Here is a 23,466-nt window from a genome sequence, read left to right on the forward strand (position 1 = left end):
TTTGCGGCTTTTTCAATAGTCCATTTGAGGCTCTTAGAATGCTTAGTTAGAAAGGCTTCGTAAAACAGTGTCTTATATTAAACACTTATTCTTCTTATTTCAATGCGTTACAAATTAAGAAGGTCGAAAAAGTTGCCTACATGTTTTTATTTGCAAAGAACTAAAAATAGTTTTTCGTGAATCGATCGCGCAAAGGATGGGTTATCTTTTACCGAATTGTATATACAACCTGATAAGGAGCATGTATTCGCTTCTTTGTAAAATTGGTCGGACGAAAGCATGCCCTACTATTAGAATTTAAGGTGCTCAGTCCAATCTACAAAAAGGGAGACCCGAGAATCTACGCCAACTACCGTGGGATAAACTTCCTCAACATCGCATAAAAAGTTCCATCCAGCATATTGTGTGAAAGTTTGAAGTCTCCCATCAACAATCTAATTGTACCTTATAAGTGTGGCTTAGGCCACGTCTTAAAAAGACCCGTGAAAAAAAGATCGACACACACCACCTCTTCGTCGATTTCAAAGTTGCTTTTAACAGCACGCAAAGGAGCTACCTTTATGCCGCAATGTCTGAATTTGGTATCCCCATAAAACTAATGCGGCTGTATAAGCTGACGTTGAGCAATGCCAAAAGCTTCGTTAGGATGGGAAGGACCTCTCCGCGCCGTCCGATACCAAGTAACGTTTCTGACAAAGGGATGCCCCATCGTGTGACTTCTTCAACATATTGCTGGATAAAATACGAACTGCAGAGCTAAATAAAGAATCAATGGTTTTAACAACCACGGATAAGTAAGCGAATCAAATGGGTATGGTAGTGAACGAAGGCAAGACGAAATATCTCCTGTCATCAAAAAAACAGTCCTCAGAGTCGCGACTCGGCTCCCACGTCCCTAATGACAGTCGTAACTTCGAATTCGTACATAATTTCGCCTAACTTGGAATTAGCATTAATATCTACAACAACGACAGGCTCGCAATCCAATGTAGAATAACTCTTGCCTACAGCTGTTACTATGGACTGAGTAGGCAATTGAAAAAAAAGTCGTCTTTCGACGAACACAGATTAAATGGTATGGTGTATGGTGCAGAGACATGGATGAAGACAACATCAACTCATCAGGCGTTACGAGTTTCCGAGAGAAAGGTTAGGAAGACCTATGGTCCTTTGGGCAGTGGCCACGGATTATCGTGCATATATGGAACAAAATGACATCAGTCATATTATCCTCAACTGTTTCATTGCCTTTATACTAAGATATATTTAAACTGAGTATTTCAATAATATTTTACTCTAAAGCTATAGATATTGACATTAGCCGTCTTAAAAAATTTGTGACAGACTTCACATTTGATCGATTTGTAAGGGTTTTATGATGTATTATCTAGAATATTTAGGTAATTCAAAGGTCCGGCGTACTACGGTCCAAGTAAGTCCAGTTAGAATCAGCCCTTAAACCTAACGTAACCTAAGTTATTTTTATCACAAGGGCTTTTAGAAAAGTTAATTTTAATGATATAGCGATTAGATTATGTACGAGTATGGAATTCCTTGCTGGATTTTCTATCTCGAAGTAGGTTTTGAAAAGTTTTACGGTTTTGATTAGCACTTAAATATAAACAAAGACGGATAAAATAATACGGACCACTAAGGATTTTAAAAATATAAATCGATCTTCAAGGCGTAACCCGAAAAGAGCGATTCCTAACCGGTGAATTTCAGATTACTTTCAATTTACGACGACTAACATATTCATGATAATTTAAGCCTTATTTAGTGGAACCGATTTCCTCTCCAAAGTAGCGCAAATTTAAGACACCGCGAAGCTGACGTTTATTTGCTCGTATGCCTTAAAAATTAATCAAATTTCCAAGCCTTTAAACTTAGTCATTTATTAAGTGCTTCTATTAAGCACATACGAGTATCAGAGAATTTTGTCCATACCACGCCCACTAATCGCTTTTGACATCTCTTTGCAGCTTTGGCCAGCGAACACGTTAAGCAAATTCGTAGCGAAGCCGCTTGTCGTGTACCACAACGGCGCGTCGAACGCATACAGCGCGACCCCTCAAAGACCTACACGCCGCACTGTACGGTGCTCCACCGATGCACCGACGAGACTGGTTGTTGCCGCAGCGAACGTCAAACGTGTGCACCGAAACGCACAAAAAACGTCGATTTGTATTTCTATGTGAGTATGAGTGTGAGCAGAAAAAAAAAGTATTTCACAATTTTTTGTGTCGGTTCGCGGGTGTCAATACGTCACCAGATCGGTTTGCGTTTGCACCGCGATAGTGATTCAACGCTGCGGCGTTCTAAAGCATAAATTTATGCTTATGTGTGTTTGGATCTTTGGATGTGTGTGTGCGTGTGACTGGTGCTGGATGGTGAATTATATGCAGCCAGGCAGACTGGTAGTCAAGCAATCGCGCAGCCAAGATAATGAGGTCACTTGCCAGGCTATTGATTAATTGCCAATGCGTTCGGTTGGCGCGAGTTAAGCTGTTCTAGCTCTGTGTTGTTTTTGTTAAGTCAACGGAATTTCGTTCTGCCACCGAAAACGTGTGCTCCATAAACACACATACATGTATATATGTTATGTATATGCATACATAAGTGATTTGGTAGTGCTTATTAGTTCTGAAGTTATGCAGTCACATTCCGCACTTTAGCGCCCCTCGGATATTAAATGCACCGCCATTCGCTGAAATAACATGTGACTATGACTTGTGCAATGAAAAGTTCCAAGAATTATGTCATCAAAAATATTGAAAACTCAAGTGGATTTATTATTGATGTGTACTATATGTATGTATTATATAACAGTAAGGTTCAAAAGGTAGGTTTTAGGTGGGTAGAGTGGGTGTCTAACGACACATCTAGTCCTTTAGAAGGCTCATTGTGAAACTATCGGGACTAAAATCCTCTCCCTCAATTATGATATCTTTGAGCCACACCGTGCTCCTTATGAAGCTCATCAGTGCAAAAAGTTTTGCCTGTGAATATCCTATCCTCGACTGATAGTTGCGATTCTGTCACTATATAAAGCTTTGTATTTCCTTTGACGATGCTTTAAAGTCTACTTTTCTTCTACTTCTACATTAATCATTAATAAAAAGTCATGAATAATAGTTTTTTTTGTCGAAATCAAATTTCGATAATTCGGTATAGGTCATTTAGAGGACACATGATAGAAGTTCACGCAAGTCAGGATCGTTCCCTGAGCGCCATTCATTTGGAAGTGACGATTCCTTTACATATAACTCAAGCAGCTCACGACTTTCGGTCTTAAACCAAGTACCCTCTGGATAGCCAAAAAATATTCGTTTGAAGGCGAGCTGAAGTAAGAAAGCGAAACATTCCTCCCGGAGTTGTGAGCTGGGTTTAGGACCCGGCACGTAAAAAACACCCCCAGAAAAAAGGAGAAAACTGCCTTCCCTGATGTAATCTCGTCTATAACAGCGTAAGTGGTGACTACGCCAATAAAGAAGAATATATGTCATTCAGGATCAATGGGGTTCTAACTATTGATTTCGAAAGAGAAAAAAGTCAAAGAAAAAGACAATCGGGCTAGATTCGGGGGATACTACGGTTGATGAAAGCAAAAGGAACTTCGATTCGCGGCTCACGAAATCTTGCTATCGTTTTTGTTGCTTTGTGATACCCAGAGCTGGTCTATTGAGATCTCGCATGGTATCCAGTTTACACAAAGGTTTCGCTTAAACAAATTTTTATTAGCGAAATGTCCAACGCGTTTCCTTGATATCTTTATAATTCTTGGTCTCTCGATAAACTTCATAATTTTTTTCAACCAAAATATTTTGTGAATATTTTAGATTTTTTGTCCATGACAGTCCTTACGATATTTACTGCATTGATTACCTCCGTTGAAACAACGTTGACGTATAAGCCGAATCATTTTGATTAATTTTTTCGAATACATGAGGTTGGTTCAAAAAGTATTGCGAATTTTGAGTGTCTTAAGAAAGTGGTTATTTAATCAAGCATATCTAATGTTTCATTTTCAAAGTAATCATCCCCAGATACTCGTATATTGCACTTCTGTTCGCGATTTTTGCAATCCTCAGAGGACTACAAAACTAATCTTTTTGTGATCTTCCTTAGTTCCTCTTTCGATGCAGTTTTTATCCCCTAGAAAAAGTTACAGTGAGGCCAAGTCAGGGGAGGAGTGGCACCTGCAATGTGTTGTTTTTGGCCAAATGTTCAAGCAAAAGAAATGATGTGTGAGCAGTGACGTTATCATGGTGCAAAAGCTAAATTTTGTTCTTCCTCAAATTTGAGCATTTCTGGGGGATTGTTTCTCGGAACTTGCGCATAACTTGCAGTTAATTTTCAATATTGACAACCCCTTTCGAAAATCGAATACACGTAGTCCGCGAAAATTCAAAATTCACAATACTTTTTCTACAAACTTCGTATTGAATTCGTAGTAAATAACATACTGGAAAGGTACGTATATAGCGTCTTACAAGTGTAGTTTTCTTCTATAACCGCAAATTCTTCAAATCGTTTCAACCTAAATAAATCTATTATTTTCGTCTTGAAGAGTCCGCAGCTGATGTTAAGAAACCAGACGGAGAATGTTCTTTAATTTTACAAACTCAAAAACGTCTATAATATCAAGATTTCACAGATGTCTAAAAAGCAATTTTGAATTTTTAGTAAAAAATTTCAGAAAATTTCTTCAGTTTCTGGTTAAATATTAGATGTCGAAACTCCACCCTTTTTTGTTAAGGTCGGAGCAACCGCGCTATCCTTTTAGCATTTTCCATTACCTCTTCGAGTTTTATGGACAGTTTATCAATAATTTCTGTGCGATTTTCACAGTTATAATTATGAACTAGAGTTTTGGTCAAGTATCGGTGTTGAGTCAATGAAATACTCTTCTGATTAAGAAGCCAATAATTAGTTCTTTGAAATGAAATGGTGTTTCCTGGATCCCAAGAGTATTTCTTTATCCTTTCAGACAGTATGAAATCTAAGCTTTAGTTGTTCAATATTTTTGAAATCTAGAGAGTCAACCAATTCACATGCAAGTGGCGTAAATCCCTTTTTTTATTAGTTTGTTATAGGTAGCTTTCCAGCTTTTAGTAGTGGGGAATAGATGCATTGTTTTACAGTTCTAGCTTCAATTATCCGAATAGAATATTTTTGTTTTTCAAGACATATATCAAGGTAGTTTCTACCCAATATTCCAAGTTGGGGATTCCTGAAATAGTTTTAAGATATCCGAATAACTTTGTAAATACGAATCAGCTCAGTTTATCTCAGTCGAGTTCTAGATATGAGCGGACAAAAGCAGAGGAGATACTCAACCGTCTCTCTCATGTCTATTTCCCTGTACTTTCTACATGTGTCATCGTTAATGGGAGTTATTAGATGTGATGATTGAGACTGGGCTAACAACCGTCCTGCAGTATTTTCGAGACTGTGTGAGTAGAAAACTTATGTGTTTTATTTCCACTCCTTTGCACATGATCTTGGTGAGGCTGCATGTCCTTAAGGCATTCCATCTCATCCTGATTTGTGCCACAGATAATACAAAAGATTCGGGAAGTTTTGATACGTCCGTGTAGATGTGGAAAGCTCTACTGGTGGGCCGCGAAGCCGGTAATTAAGAATAATAACTAGACTCTCAGTAGTTAACTCGGAAAATACAATTCTCCAAAGCTGCCCCAGACGTTAGCTTTGAGGGTTGTTTGAAGCAGTGGGCTCTAGAGAAACACCTCAGATCTTGGAAAGCTAGCAACACAGCGCATACCACACAGTTACTTTTGGGTAGTATTGATGGTGGATAGACTCGACCTGCTATATGGTGCATCTGAAGAGTCCAAGTTACGAGTTTTCGAGAGAGAGGTTCTGCGGAAGATTTATGGTCCTTTGGGCATTGGTAACGGCGTATATCGCAGTCGATGGAAAGATGAGCTGTACGAATTATACGACGTTATTGACATACATAGGTGGTGAAGGACCTGGCTACACTTGGAATCTCCAATTGGCGCCAAACAGCGGGAAGGAAGAACGATGAACGTGCTGTTGTGAACTCGGCTATAACCTTGTAAGCGGTGTCTACGCCAATAAAGAGAAAGATAAATCAATATTTATATAATATACCAAATAGTTGAAGGTGTTGTAAATAACCATTAACTGAACAAATCCTTAACATGTAACATGAGCTCATGTAAAATGAGTTTAAATTGAGCCATTCATCAATTTGACCTTTAATATTGCGACTTCACTTTCCATTTTAAATATATGCAGTTAAGGTTTAGACAAATGTCATACAGTTTAGACGATATACAGTTACAAATATTACATATCGCGTGACCACTTGCTTAGCTAATGTAGTTATCACCAGACAGAGTTGGTTGGTGTCAGTTTCGTTGTGGCTATCAGTCAAATCTTACCGAATGGGAGTAAAAAATGATCGCATCAGCTCCACTGCCCACATCACCGGTTGTTATGCAAACTCATAATCGCCTCATTGCCAGTCAAACAGGCCAAGTGTGTAAGCAGTCCACAGCAGACAGACAGTTCGTGGTCAGTGCGGGCTTTGCGCAGACCGATAGCACTGTAGATAAGTGCCACAGATACATGTGTAGTAATAGCGGCGCAGACAGGCAGAGCGTGAATATTTCTTTTTCCAGCTGATATAAAATGTGAGTAAATTAATTAAATAGCTTCGAATGACGGAAATCTGCATATTAAGACCTACGGGCGTTTGGCGGTGAAGGTGGCAGCGACGTTGACTCGTCGTTGACTTCTGTGGCCAACCGCTGTGGCGTGCAGTGCTTAGGGAAAATCAGGAGTTGTTCGTGGCATAATTGGGTGGCCCGGCCTGGTCGTCGGTGGGCCGGTGATAGATTTCTTTTAGTGAATGCCGCCGACGCCGTTGCCGCGGCACGAAGCGTGAGTGAGTGATTGCAGAGTGGCAAGGTTGCGCGCACGTGGGTGGCACGGCAGCGCATGCGGCGTGGAAAGTAAATAAGTTGTTTGACTGCCGCTTGTTTTTATGGCATTTGATGGTGCCTCAAGGATTTTTCGCGTTGCCACAGCTTGACCGGCGTGTCGCCCAGCAGCGCAAATGTTCGTAAGTTTGTGTATTTGTCGGCGCTATGATCGCCTGCTGGTCCGTTGTTGCTGTGACGGTTGTTTGTTTTATTTGCTCCACGTCAACGGATAATGTGCATATCAATTTATTATGCAATTTCATTTGCAGTTTAGAGGCTTACGTGCCTTTGTATGCATGTATAGGCAATAGTGTGCGTTTATAAATTCGTTTATACCATATGTATGTATGTATATATGTTTGTATGTATGTATATTTATTTATTTGCTCTTTCTCCAGCGTTGTTTGATGGTTTTCGTCTGAAAGCAATTTGTAGGATTTGCAATTTAATTGCATTCGATTTATGAGCGGATTAACTTGAAGCACCTACGCGTCATGGCGGCGGTCACTAACGGTGAAAGTGCAACAGGTGGTTGTAAAAGCCTCCGCTAACTGGCATCAAGTGTTGTTTTGTAGATTTACTCAGTTGTGGCATGCAACTCAGTAGACTTTGGAATGTGCTTTATCGGTTGATAAGCGGTTTTGATGGAATTTGATAAAGTAGGATCGGTATAAAGCTATGAAGTGTAAGAATTTTACTGGGAAATATCTAAATGAAGTTGTCTTCCAGAGATAATAAGAAGTATGCCTTGCATAATGGATGGATTACAAAGGAAAGTTTCCTGAAACCCATTCCCTTGGGAGTGACCAGAAACGATACTTTTACGTATGGCTCAAGCAGCTTCCGACTTCCGGTCTTAGAACAAGAATCCTCTAGGTAGCCAAGAAACATTCATTTGAAAGCGAGCTGAAGTGAGAAAGCGAAAAATACCCTTCCCACGATTGTTCGCTGTGTTTGGGGCACGCCACGTAAAAAAGACTCCCAATGAAAAGTAAAAAAACAGCCTCTGATGAGAGACCCCCATTTTGATGACGACCCCTGCAAACGTGTTAAGGATTACGATTTAAGGGCATGCACCTGGAATATCCGGTCCCTTAATTGGGAAGGTGCCTCTGCTCAGCTGGTTGATGCCTTAGTTAGAGTTATGGCTGACATCACCGCAGTCCAAGAAATTCGAAGGATGGGTCCCGGATTTAGGCAAGCAGGTCCTTGTGGCGTTTACTACAGTGACCCTATAAAGGGGCGTAAATTCGGTGTGGAAATCGTGGTGGGAGAGAGACTCCGTCGCCGAGTCTGGCACTCAGCCTGGTGGATCAATGTCTAGCCACAATCCGTATCAAAGCGAAGGTCTTCAGCATATCGCTGATTGGCGGCCGCGCCCCGTTGGAAGGAAGGATCAAAGATGAATTCCATGAGCGCTTGGATTGCACTTATGAGAGCTGCCCCCGCCACGAGGTTAAAACCATGCTTGACGACTTTAACGCTGGAGTGGGCAAAGGAGGTATCTTTGGCACAACGTTCAGTAAATTTAGCCTCCATGATGAAACATCCCCAAATGGGTTGCATAGAAAAATTCATCAAGCTAACTGGGTGTCTCCGGATCAAAAAACCACCAACCAGATCGATCATGTTGTGATAGACATTGACACATACTACTATGTTGTTGTCGAAGACGAGAAACGTTACGAGTTTTCGAGAGATAGGTTCTGCGGAAGATTTACGGTCCTTTGCGCATTGGCAACGGCGAATATCGCATTCGATAGAACGATGAGCTGTACGAGATATAAGAAGACATTGATATAATTCAGCAAATTAGGGGACAGCGGCTCAAGTTCTGAAAATATTCGACGCTATCACAACTCGGCTAAAACCGCGTTAGCGGTGTCTACCCCAATCTTTATTATTGAAGAAGAAAGATTATTTTCGTATTAAATATATTATACGAATCCCTTTGTAAAGTTCGTAATAATATGATTGGCACCAATATTGAAGCAAATCAGTTTCCATCCATATCCATCCGTATAGAAATATCCTGATCCGCTTGACTTTTCATAGAAGTTCAACGGCTTATGCAGAGGTCTTTTCGTGAATTACGAAGAGTGATTTAGAGGATGTTGTTGTTGTAGCGGTATAAAACATTTCTGACGAAATTTCGAGGAATGGTGCCGAGTTAACAGTACGTGGCCGGATAAAAATCCGAATCCGTTCCGGTTACTTAGACCCGACTGTGATGGGAATGACTTAGAGGATATTTAGATAGTATATAGGATCTATTTCAGCGTTGAAGGATAGGTTTAGTGTTTTCATATAAGATGTGAACGTGTCTTCTTTAAAGCAAACTCGACTCTCTTTTCTGCAATAAACTCATAAGCGGTGCTCCCAAAAATGTTATATTCATATTTGTATGGTTATAACCTAATAATGTTGGTTTAGAACCAAAAAAATCTTATATTGCTTTGATAAGTTTCTTCGAACTGTTGCTTTTGTGACTTTTTTCGGTGTGATTTGTGAGACTATATTGAAACACGGATCGTCTATGTATATGTTACGATTTCTTGACTATTTTGCTTTATCGAATACATGCTATTATTAATTCCAGAATTTTTTTATCAAAAAATAATTTTTACAATTTATATTTGCATGCATAGGTTCACAGCATCAATGAAAAGGGCACCGTCGAACGTTTAACATTCGTTAATCACACGGAATGTCACTGTGTGGAGAAGACGCGTCAACCGGTCGACGAATACCACAATATGGCAATGTACGACATGACCTATGGCGGACAGACAATGCGACACGCAACGATAGTCAACTGTAATTGTCCCAAATTGTATGAGAAAATATTGCAAGAAGACGGCTTTTGTCGCTGCGATTGCTCGTCCGGCAACACCGGCTGTGACTGGCTCAAACGCGGCATGGAGCATTTCTCGATGATCGATCGCAAGTGAGTACATTGGCTTATAGCATTAAAATTACAATTATATTGTGTATAAAAATATTAATTAAAATTTATAATTTCTTGCACGCAGATGCATAAGCGAGGGCCGCTGTAAGCCGCCCACATGCGAGCACGGCAACTACATCAAAAAGTTTGGACGCTGTCCGCGGCGCGAGGAGCAATTGTCAGCCGCCTTGACTGAGCCGGTGATGATGGCGACGAACGCGCTCTCCAGCAGTGATTACCATTGAAACGAATTATTCATTAGACATGCATTTAATTGCAAAAATGAAACTAAAATTAAGTATTAATAACTTTTAATAATTAAAATAATTAATTTATTCGATACAAATTAGACGAAACTACTTATGAAGGGTGGGAAAAAAGTGAGAAGTTATTAAAAAAAATTGAAAAAATGTATGGCAAATTTGTTGGAGTTAAATGGCGTGAGGATTGAAATTTTTTCGAAGAAAATACTCAAATGAGATAACGTACAATAATAAGCAGCAAAATGAAATTTATGCATTAATAATTAAATGTGATTTAAAATTTTAAACTTAAACTCGCATAAGTCAAAAATACATACTTTCCAGTTTGATGCAAAACGCATGCATATCTTGTATAACGCCAGTTAAAATGCAAAATAACGTATCACCAAAAATTCGAAATTGCGTTTTTTAATGCTAATAATGCACTACATCATATTACATATTTGTTTGTAGTAGCTACCATAAACTTTAACCGATATATAACTAATACATAACCACTTTATAACCAAAAGATTCATTTTGTTGGAAATTGAGTTCTTTATTGCTTACGATTCGCTACATCATATTACATATATGTATGTACATATGTCTTATGAATTTTTAACCGATATGTAACCAATACATAACGTATACATAACCACTATATAACCATTTTATAACCAAAACTCAGATTTTGTTTATATGAGTTGTTTCTATTATAATTTTTTCTTTCGCCTGTAAATTTATTTTCAACTGCCGCTGTCAGATATAACCGATATATAACCAATTTATAACCAAAACTCAAATTTTGTTTCTATTATATCGGGTTTCCTTCAGTTGTAAACTTATGAGAAGTGATGTTACGTTATTTTGCATTTTAGATGACGATGCATACTAATATAAATATGTATATGCATTAGGGTGGTTAAAAATAAAACAAAAAATTTAAATTTTTTAACCCACCTTATGTATATACATATTATATCATACCATGTATGCATGTGTTTGTATCATTTGTACTAAAAAATGTGTGCGCACCCTAATGCATTTAGCGAGTGCTTTAACTCCCATCAATTATCACTTATAAACTTCCATGTAAGCAATGCATGCAATTTACATTGTTTTAATATACGAAACCTAGACATATGATTTGAGAAGACTTTTAACAGCGAACTTTTTACTAAGTATATACATACATACATACATACATACATATGTAGTGAATTGTAGTTGACGATAAATATGTAATATCAATCAAATACGCTATTAAATAGAATTTATCTAAAATTATTGTTAAACGTTACACAACTAAAATTAATAAATAAATAAATAATATTAATAATAGTATTAAACCATATTACACACACACACAAATATACAAGTTGTGCATTTGTAAAGTTAAAGCGTTAGTTTTACTTACTAATATTGATACACTGAGAAAAATGAAAAGCAATTCCATTGATATTTTGACTGCGTTAATTTAGTAATATGTAACTAATGTTAAAGCACTTTAAATATACACGCATTAAAATTAGACGAATTTAAGCATTTACATATGTACATGCCTATATATTTTAAGTTATGTTTATTAACTAATGATTTTTTGTACATTTTTCTACTATTTGCAATAATTAAACTATATTTTTTAACTGTAATTAGTCACAAGTGTATAAGAAAATTAGTATTTTCTGCCAAATTAAGTTGAACACACTTTAAATTAACAGCAAATGTATGTACATACATATTAAATATTATTATTATTTTTTATATTTTTTACCATGTACTTTGTACTGCATAAGCAATTATTTAAGTTTATTATTTTTTTTTCTAGTCAATTATTTTAGTTATTTTGTATATGTATATTTATGATGTGTTTAATAAATATTTATAAGACTAGCTATTTTAAATTACACAAATATACACATACTATATAATATATAATTAGCTCAGAGCATACATGTATGTGTGCGCTTTAAACTCTTTAGCGACTGCAACAACCATTTTCGAATTATTGAGGGTTTGTTAGTTAGTAGCAGCTATAGAAATGAGAAACTGTTACTTCCAAAGCAGTGTGTTCTAAAACCAGACTCGGTAAAGGGATTTTAGACTATTTCCGTATTTCAATTTTCAACTGCTAGGCTTAAAATTGCAAAGAAGACTCGTAAATCTAATCGGAAATCGAAAAAAATCGATTATTATGTTCCAGAAGAACTGAACTTCAAGTTGCGTTGCAAAAAAGTAGTATCGCCAGAGGTTATTACATTTGTTGAGAAGAGTATATTAACTGTATGTATTAGAAACTTTAGCTGTCTTTCCTCGCTATGTCAAAACTTCGTTCTAAAAACTTTAGCTGTCTTCGATTCGCAATTTTCCTGCTCACTATGTCCGCTTCCATATCAGCAAATTGCATAAAAGAAAGCCACAACAGAGGTGTCTAGTTTATTTAAATACAAAAGATAATCTTGATTTTATATTAAAGTGGTAAACACGCCTTAAAATCTAACTTTTCTTGATTATACCAGTCTGTTGATTTTATACCAGTTCCCTAATTGATTCAGCTTAAACTAGGAATGGTAACTAGATGAATGCAATGTGTCTTCCCATCATATCTCGTCACCGTTGTATAACTGTATCTATGTATTTATGAAGTTTATACCAATAGTTTGTTCGTTTTAATACATTCTAAATTTTGGCAAATGTAAGCCCGGTTTGTTTAAATGCAAAAGAGTATATGTATGCTTTAGCAAACACTTCTAATTAAATCATTTTTTATGTTTATACCAGTTTATTGAATTTATACCAATTCATTAATTGATTCATTTTGAACGAGAAAACAGCAAAAAAGATATCTTGATAAACGCAATGTGTCATATTCATATTCTATCGCCTTTTATATAGTACATATATGTTTATGGCGTTTATACCAATAGTTTGTTCGTTGTAATACTTTCCAAATTTTGACGAATTTAACCCTGATTTATTTAAATGCAAAAGATTATGTCGTGGCTTGAGCACTTGTAATTTATTTTTTTTTTAATTATGCCAGTTAATTTAATTTATAGCAATTCCCTAATTGATTCATTTTAAATGAGAAAGCCCTCTCAAATGTTGCTAGATGAACTCAATAAAACAGAGTGTCCCACCATCATATTCGGTATCCTTTTATGTCTCTCCATATGACTTATACTAGTTGTATGTTCGTTTCAGTACTCATCAAGATTTGACGATAATTTAATTGTAAAAAACTTTGTGGTTAACTCAAGAAATGGTATAACAACTTGTAATGTAGCCTTTATTTTCGATTATGTCAGTCTATTTAATTTATACCAGTTTCATAACCGATTCAATTCTAAACAAAAGTCATCTAGCAAAAGCATTCTAGATGAACTCAATGAAACAGAGTGTTTTCCCATCAATGCGATATTTTTTTATATGTTTGTCCTTGCGATTTATACCAGTGGCATGTTCGTTTCAATACTTTCCAAAACTCAACCAATCAAAGTCTGGCTCATATAAATAAACAAAAGTAAGTGTTCACCTCAACGAAATGGTACAAAAAATAATATTTTTTTGATTATACCAGTTTATTTAATGTATATTCAATTTAACTGAGAAAGCAGCAACAAAGATTTCTAGTTGAATTTAATGAAACAGACTGACCTTCCATCATATTTGGCATTTTTTTGTATGTCTGTCCATATTTATACCAGTTGAACGTTTGTTTTAATACTTTCCTAAATTAGGCCAATCAAAGCTTGGTTTATATAAATAAACGAAAAGTATGTGGTTACCTCAACAAACTGGTATAAACACTTGAAATTTTATCTTTGCTTGACTACGCCTGTGTATTATTTACACCAGTTCCTTGTTCGATTAAATTCAAATGCAAATGGAATAGAAAAGATTATCTGCCTGACATGTTCTATCTCCATTTGTTTATGACAGTCTTTTGATTTATACTAATTGTGTGTTCGAAACGTCACTTCGTTTCACTACTAACCAAGATATTGCTAAATGAAACCAGTTACCAATCGGCATGCTGTTTGAGTGGAAATTCTGGACAAAGCACTTAATCTTGGCTTTAACTATGTGAGACATCAACCACTTTTTCAGAGTCTTAACTTCCAATTTTCTACAGAATAATGTCAATATAAAGTATTTTTTACTTTGTCTCCACTACAAAAACAATTTAGCGCGGCTTATTTAAATTTTTAATTATTTAAAGATAATATTTGATATTGGTAACCATATATACGGAAGAAGGCAAAAAAAATATTTTTTTCACCAAAAGTAATATACTCGTAAAAGCCTTATCTGATCGATAACAGCCTGACTACAACATTTTGCTTGGAATACTGCTCAATTTTAAGTGAAAAATATTCAATTTTACTTACCATTACCAATAAAAGTGCAATTTACAGTTAACTACGTTTTAGATTTAGATGTTCTTTTAATCAAAACTGCCTTGCGATCCAACTGCCTAACCCATCACATTGTTTTTTTGCAAAAATTAATGGCGAAACTGTAAGAAAATTGAAATGTAAAAGCGATTAGTTGAGAGTAGCATGTTTTTTATGACAAAACGGTTTCTTAAAAGAACCACAAATAGGTTTACTTATTAAGAATATTTGTGTTCGAAAGTATGGTACTTCAAAGTTTTAAAAAACATTTTTTAATAAACTTATTATATCATACTATTCTTAAATTCCATAAAATCATGAAACTGCCAGAAATGCATTCTCGAACAGAAGAACTGCTGCATTGCATCAGATATGCATTGATAATTACCTTCCTTCTTAATTCCTAACACCAGTCCCTAACGTATCCATGGATTCAATTTATATTGTTCGCAGAGGAGAATTAGATTAATTTAAGCTGTAATGATTTCGTGATAGAACTATAGAAGTAACTGCTTATATAACGAAAACATGTCACATTTGTTGAATTAATCAGTCATCAGTAAATACTCATCGTAAAAATCAGCAAATGGTTTCGGAAAGACCAGCCTGTGCTAAACATTTATGATTATTTTGATGTGACATTTGGCAACATTAAAGAGTCTTACTATTCAGCGTGATGAGCTGATTCGATTCCTCCATGTCTCACTGCCTGTCCATCCGTCTGTATATACGCCAATCTACCAGTTTTTGAGAGATGGGTCTGAACATAAATACACAGATCACATCACATCGAGGCGCGACAGTCCCCAAAGCATTGGACTACTGCTTTTCTTTTATAGAGCCAGCTGGCAGCCAATTTACCGCAATGTCATCAAACAACTTTTAAATCACATCACATTGTGGCGTGAGACTCACTAAAGCACTGTATAGGCACAATGGTTGACTATGTATATGGCCAGTTGCAGTCATCTTCCCCTGAAGTCACCTACTTGCTTGACTTATATAGAGCCAGCTTTAAGATGACCTCATGACTCTTAAATAACATCATATTGAGGCTCAAGAGTCACCTAAGTACTGGCCAGGCCCGGTGCCTGCTTTATTTATATAGAGCCAGTTGACAGCCAGTTTTTCCGTGACGTCACCTGGTGACTTCCAAATCACAGCATATTGAGGCCTGGCATGGTGCCTGCTTTATTTATATAGAGCCATCTAGCAGCAATCTTCCAATCATCTCATGACTTTTAAATCACATCACATCGAAGCGCGATGCTTAGGTGACTACACTGCTTTTGACTCGTCCAGCCAACATGAATTCTCGGCGATGTAGCTCCAGTTCTACTACATTTTCGGCAATGCTACACCCGTTTAAACTTTTCTTCGGTAGACAGAGTTCCTCAATTATGCAAAATAGCCATATTTTTCAACCTTACCTTCCTTAAGTAGCTTGATGGCTATCTTCATAATTTCATAAGAGAAATTAAATAGCGAGAGATAAAGCCGCATGTTGAAAAGGAGCTGTAGAATATTATAATTAATTTACTCTGTTCAACGTACAGAAACAACTATAAGACGTAAAATTCTCTAAATATTAGACACTTGAAATAAATAATTATAAAATAGCATTATGCAATTCTAAAATAATGTTTGGACTTCTTTTGCAGAGCTACTAAACTAACCTCACTTTTATTTACAATTCTATTAAGTAAACACGCACAAAATTGTTTGTAATTTAATTGACCTAAGCTAATTATTTGTATGTACATACATTAACACAATTAAGCAATAAATTATTAGTTTAATGATAATGATGAAAATGTAGAAAAAATAATTTCATTCAAAATACAAAATGTATGCAGTTTTTAAGAAATTCTCAAAGTTTCTTTTTAATAAAACTCAATCAAAAAACTACAATATCGAATTATACACAATACATATTTGCAACGACTTTTCTTTCAACAGTTTTGAGATTTTTCGAGGCGGTAAGTCTGTTACTTAAAGCTAAGAATTGTTTTAAGATTCATCGACAGTGAGTTTGTTTTTCAAAATTTAAGATTTGCTTAGCTCTTTTCATTGAGGGTGTGTTTTTTACGTGGCGGGTCCCAAACCCAGTGTAAATCCTTTAAGAGCAGTGATTCGCTTTCTGACTTTAGCTCGCCTTCAAACGGATGTGCTAAAATAAACTTATTTTCATCGGTATTTTTGAGGTTAGGCCAGTATCTTGCACTAAGCGTAGTAGGACCTATTATTAAAATTGTATGAAATACTAGATTCACATGGTTTTCATGACCTAAATATGCCACTTTTCATCCCTCCAATATATGGCACGCTTTAAAAGCGAATAAGCAATTGTTATTTCATGTAGCAGCACGCGATTCACAGCCATTGCCGACTCAACAAATCTCATATGAGGAATTGTTGCGGATGTTGGAAAAGGCTTACGTTGCTTCAGTTTTATCAAAAACACAAACCTACGCGTGGTAAAAAGCCTTCAAAGACGGTCGAGAGATCGTTGAAAACATACTCCGTTCTGAACGACCCTCGAGCTCTTCAACTGATGAAAATATTAAGAAAGTGAAGATATGATGTTCGACAATCATCAGACAAGTATTAAAGAGCCATCAAGAGAGCTCAACATCTCTCGCGAGTCCGTTCGAATGATTTTGGTGGATATTTTGGGCATAAAAGCCTTCTTGCTCAACCCGCCCCGATAAAGCTGAATTTTCTTCAAAAAGAGTGCCTTAAACAGATCTCTTTGCACATGCTTGATCGAATTTCGATCATATATTCATGCAGAGCATTATAATTCCGATAAGACATGAATTTATGAGTATGACGTGAAAACAAGTCAACAATCATCGAAATGGAGGGAAAAGAATGAGCCGAAACCAAAAAAACGACGCCAAAGTCGCTAAAAAATCAAGGTGATGCCGATTGTTTCTTTCCATATTCATGTCGAACATCCGTCAAAAAGGACCGGGATTGTGGAAGAACCATACATAGATTTTACGGACCGAAATTAAAGCCAAAAACGCAACGAATACGGTCGACCAAAAATCGTATTAACCTGACTTGGCTCCGAGTGATTTTTTCTTGTTCCTCAAACTGAAATTGCCGCTCTGTGGAATCCATTTTCAGTCGATCGAGGAGATAAAACAAAATTCGCTGAAGGAGTTGAAAACCATCCCAAAGGGTGCTTATGAAAAATGTTTAGAGAACTGGAAAAATCCTTGGCAAAAGTGTGTTACATCTGGTGGAGATTGCTTTGAAGGCGACAAAATAAAAATTTATGAATAATAAATATTTTGCGTTTTATTTACTGGGTACTTTTTTGTCACAATATATTAGATATTTTTTTGCATTCAAGTCAACTAAATAGCTTCGTTGTTATTTTTAAATTGTAATTTCAACTTTGATCTTTCCAGGATAGGCTGCCAATAAAAAATTTGAAGCCAGAGGCTCGATTAACTATCACATATAGTATATCACTTTCATTTTCTCTTCACATTAGCTTATTTTATGATGGACAATGAAACTGAATTATTAAAAGATTTATAAAAATTTGTCAATAAAACTTTGAACACAAAGATCACAGTTGAATTGTGATATCATTCTTACACACATGGACGAAATTGGTTCACATCTCCCATAGTCTATTGTAATATATATAGCCTTATCAGTGATCCAAAACAGCTGTACATACATGTATATATTGACACATTTATTTTTCTTGGCTACATAAATTTTTTTTATCGTGACCCAACTTTGGAGATAATAAGCCTCTTGGGAGTAAATTCTATTTGGGTTTACTTTCAATTCAATTTGCGTGAAACGAAGAGACCAATTGCTTGTATTTGCTTGTATTTTTTTATTTGCAAAGATAAAATTAATTTATTTTGCAATTGCATTAGTTCCAAAATGGGGCGTTAGGGTATTCCCCTAATATAATTACACATATTTATCATATTCAATAGCCAATATTGAAAAAAAAATATATGAGCTTGTGTAAACGCCCCTTTTAAATTTGTGCAGAAATTTAGAAATTTTAAAAATTATTTGATACAAAAAGAAAAAAAATAAAAAAGATAGTTTTGGTAAACAAGAATTGGAATTAAAAAAACAAAAATAATCAAAAGATAATTAATACAAATTGTTGGAAAATTCTATTTTATTCACAATTCGTGAGAATTAAAAAATGCTTTGAATCACTTAGAAGATAAATAAAACCGTGCAAATATTCAAATTTTAGTCTCTTATACTTCCTTACCACAATTCATTATTCATGCAGATCACTATATCCATATATTCAAACCAAAGTCATTTGACATTTTAAAGTGCCGCAGGTATATTTGACTGTTCATTAGTATTCTTTTATATGTTTATCCTTGAAGTGTAGCTGTTTCAATTTAGTCTGCCTTCCCATGCCATGCGTTTTCTTTGCACTTCCTCATCAACTTTCGCACCCACAAGCAACTCTATGAAGTCAAAGGTATATCCATACTACCTATGTTTTCTGTTCTCATTTTCACAGGTAGAATTCGTTGTTGGTGTGTATGCATTATGTATTTTCGCACATCACTTCGTTCCGCCCTTTAGCACTTTAGTAAGATTTATTGCACATTTGACATATGATGATGATGCAACTCTGCGAATTCTATGCAAACTTGGAGTGAGCTTTAAAGAGCAATTGTAAAAGCATCACTAGGAAGACTCTATGTCGTAATGCTGAAATTAGCGAGTTACTGTTTCATTTTAGTATTTCTTCTAAAAAAATTAAAAATATTTTCCGTTGAAACTAAGAAATAGTGTTTCTCAAAAACTCAGTAGAGATTACTTTCACAGAATAGAATAGATCATATTTAATTATCTGACCAACTGAAGTATTTATGTATAATCCACGGCTCTGATCGGCATCTCCAAAAATAGCTGCCATTAGACATACGAGTATAAGGCCCGTGGATATCGCCGGCGGGTGCATTGCTGCGAAGGGCGCTGTGGGGTTCAAAGAAGATGATTATATGAAGAGGTTCAATCAGGGACTCGCTGAAATACTCTTCTCCTTCAGCTGCATCCCTAAAAACTTGAATCAATGCATCACAGAGGCTACTCGCGGTGGGATATGTGGACGGAGAGAAGTCGCTGGAAAAGATGCATAGAGAACTTTCTCACGACAGGATTGAAGCTAGAAGTTTCTGTAAGTAGCTCTCCGCCAAGTTTAGCTTTAAGCTACCGGACCGCTGTAGGTCGCGAAGATAGGCATTCACTCCGCGCTATAAATAGCATCAAGCTACTTCATCATCAGACTCCTCGTGTGCTTCTTTAAAGCGGAACCGCTGGCAAGAGCGGAGCCTTGCCCCACTTATATCAGTGCAAACGAGTTGGATTTCGATTATCGTCTTGCTTTATAGCACTGCGCTTAGCATGCGTTGGTCTTCTTTGCGATTGCCAGATTCTTTTGGCCTAGTTTGGAACGCAGGAAATCTACTGAACTACTTCCGCTTAGCAAAGCTCATCTTACCGCAATCGTAAGAGCTCTTTCTGAACGAAAATTGTCGAAGTTGTATGAAAGAAGGTGAGTGGCAACATCCAAGCACTTTTCGTTTCAATCTTCAGCTTTTGCGAGACTGAGGATACACCATCTCGGCAGCCGCAGGTTTGGCGAACCAGCAGACATAGCTGGAACTGGCATTACTTGCTTTAACAAATTTAAAGCTCTTTGTCGCTTTGTGAAGGTCTTATGATCAGTCATATATGAGTTTATGGTATTAAAATGGACCGGCAACCTAACCTGTCCAAGTGAGATCCTGTTCGGATCGACCTTTTTATCTAACCTAACCTTATCTGATATCGGCAATCTATCGAGGGGCTATAAAGAGGCTAAACTATTTACAACTAATGAATTGCAAACTATTTCAAATTCAAATTCTCAAGGTTTGGATAGTGACGAATCAAATAACGACTGGTATAAATCAGTAAACTGGCATAAAAAGTAAACTACGGAGTGTCAAACGTTATGAAACTTAAATGAGTAAATTGTAATATCACTTTTTGTAAATTTAACTAGATTTTCACACTACTATCTCTGGCATAATGCATTGGGCCTCCAAACCTGAAGTCTATATTTTCCGCATCTCTAACATCTAGTAAATGATATTTATTTATTTCCGCATCGGCTTAAATTGAAAATACTTTTACTGTCAATAAAACGCGAAAGTTTTTCAATTATCACCAGTGTTGATGACTTTTTAATTACTCATGGGGTCCAAAGGGGGCGTTACCTTCAAATTCACTTTAAATAAATTAGGCAAGCCTTTTCATTTCGCTATAAGGGAATCCATATTACTGGTGTAGTTAAGATAGCACGATTTTCTGGTATATGAACAAGACAACGTATGTTGAAATGGGTTAACATGCAAATGTGCAAATCACGGAGCACAGTGATCAAAATTAACTTTAGAATTAGAGAAGAAAATTTTGGAATTTTTATTCACAAGTACTTTGAACAGAGATACTTCTTCTAACGTAAAACAGATTTAAAAGTTATGTTGAAGTATTCTAAAGGTATAAGGTTTAAAAAATCTAAAAATATATGAGAGTTGTTATGAACTTGGCAACTAAATAGAAAAATAATATATTTTCGATTACAATAGCTTTGAAAATTAATATTGACTTCTAGTATTATAAAATATAGGTATTTATTTTTTATTTAATTCGCTTCGAATATAATTTTTGCATTTTGAGGAGTTATGGATTTTCATATTCAAATCCAATAAAATGCTCGTTTCCCTATGTGTCTGCTCCTTTAAAGTTGTAAACTAGTTGTTGGGTCGTTTCTCCTTTTATCGATCCCCTAATTGCGAAGAAAATTTTCTGCGAAATTATTTTGGGCTTACATATTATTATTTATATGGAACCCCTGCGATGAAATGTACTAGTTACAATCTACTTCACAAATACTTAGTAAAATGTCTAGTAAACATACATTAATATTCGTAAAGGGATGGCTTTTGTATTTGGTATAATGTGATCGGGATGTACTTGTATAAGTCGATTCGATTACGCTATATGGCTTAGAAAGAAACACTGTTACCAATCTTTCAATTGACGAAGAACAAAACACTGTAAAAACCCGTTTGGAACCATTTCAAAACGTGGGTCACTTTCGGCAACGTCGTGGTCAAATAACGATGAGTAAACATAATCGAAGCCTAGTTTGACGATTATGAAAGATTTTCTTTGTGGGATTGACAGGGAGTCATATACTTTGAACTGCCCCTTTCGATGAAACCATTCGGACCTGTATTATCAACAATTCTCTCTAAATGATCGCAAGTATCGCAATAGGGAAATTGTGTTCTGCGTGGACTCACTAGAAAATCCAGGAGACTAATTTGGAAGGCACTTTAGCATCTACATTACATTTCGGACCAAACGCAAGGTTATTACTACACGTTTCTGTCTATGGCGAAGAATTTTATTGATAAAATTTCACCTTACTGCTCATGAAAATTGACGGGCCCAATCCTTTGCCAATGAGGATGGTAGTTTGTTTGCAAGTAACAATGTGAAGTTATTTTCAGAAAAGCAAAAAGTTATCGAATGAAATGGTACATATTCGACTTAAGTCAGATAACTCATTTTTATAATGTGTAAAAGTAGGCATATCTGCTGATTACAAAAAATGCGATAGAAGTAACATAGGTCTATAAATTGACACTTGTTTTTCAAGGAAAGTCGAGTAGTGAATCAAAATGTATCGACTTCGTGGAGAAGAACATAGGTTAGGTTAGGTTCAACTGGTAGGCAATAAGCCACGCATAGTCCAGTTTTGGTCCTTTTCGATACCAGATGGAGTTCAGTTCTTAGGTCCAAGAGAAGTAGTCATCCTTTAGGATGCCTGCGATGCATGTGACGAAGCTCATTGCATATGTAAATAAGTAAAATTGCAGCATTTGGGAAAAAGAGCAACCTGAAGAGATTCATCAGTTGCCATTTCATCCAGAAAAAGCTACGGTTTGGTGTGGTTTGTGAGGCGGTGGAATCATTGAGTCACATTTCTTCAAAAATGATGCCGGTGAAAATGTATCCGTCAATGGCGACCATTAACACGCCATGATTACCTGCTATTTGATGCCTGAAATTGAAGCTCGTGATCTCGGTGACATTTGGTTTCAACAAGACGGCGCTACTTCCCAAACATCGCATAAACCAATAGAATTATTGAGAGAATACAAAATTTATTGCTAATGAACGCTATTCAAACTGTGTCTGTGTTGATAATATTGTGGTTTCGCACTTCAATTTCAGATTTGAGAATTTTCAAATATAATTTGGCATTCCATTGTATACAAAATGGCATCATGGCAAATTGAATTGTGAAATTCTACAGACGACAAATTGTGCACATTTCACTGTGCTCGCAATTTTTGCCTCCTCAAACGCTTGCACTTTGTCGATATGTTTACGTAAACGGGCAAACATTTAAACGCATCCAAGCGTTGGCAGTTATTAACAATTTCAACCGGTCGACAAAGGCTTAAGCAGCACTGTCTTTAACGCTGACAATGGCAGCAGCAGTCACAGCTTTGGTCGCCATGGCTTTGTAGCACAACGATGACGCCTTCGGGCAAAGGTTGGCAAATGGCAAATGGCGTGGAAATCTTGCAATAATCGACGCTCTGCTCGCTTTATGCACTCGCTTGTGGGAGGAGGGAAATCATAATTCTCACCATCGCACTTCGTCGTCGTAGTGACACACCGAGCGTTGCGAGACGAGGCAGACTGTGCCGCCGCCGTTAAATGTGGCAAGCAATTTCCCGCATGCCGAAGGGGATCGCTTTCTCCGCACTTCGTTCGTGAGTGAATTTGTCGCATGCGAAATATTTGCGAACAACATCATTGGTGGG

The 23,466-nt window shown here is 36.4% G+C and overlaps 1 protein-coding gene across 1 annotated transcript in view; it reads left to right on the forward strand.

Moving 5' to 3' along the window:
* The window catches only part of LOC105223802 (uncharacterized), a 122,852-nt gene extending 110,319 nt beyond the window's left edge, over positions 1-12,533 (forward strand). Inside the window, exons 4-6 of the mRNA XM_011201659.4 lie at positions 1,983-2,194; positions 9,623-9,921; positions 10,007-12,533. Coding sequence (XP_011199961.2) covers positions 1,983-2,194; positions 9,623-9,921; positions 10,007-10,166 — 671 coding nt within the window. The 3' untranslated portion in view covers positions 10,167-12,533. The remainder of the gene's footprint in view (positions 1-1,982; positions 2,195-9,622; positions 9,922-10,006) is intronic.
* The last annotated feature ends 10,933 nt before the right edge of the window (positions 12,534-23,466 follow it).

This window comes from Bactrocera dorsalis, chromosome 1 (genome assembly GCF_023373825.1).
Source record: "Bactrocera dorsalis isolate Fly_Bdor chromosome 1, ASM2337382v1, whole genome shotgun sequence".
In the NCBI taxonomy this organism is placed as follows: domain Eukaryota; kingdom Metazoa; phylum Arthropoda; class Insecta; order Diptera; family Tephritidae; genus Bactrocera; species Bactrocera dorsalis.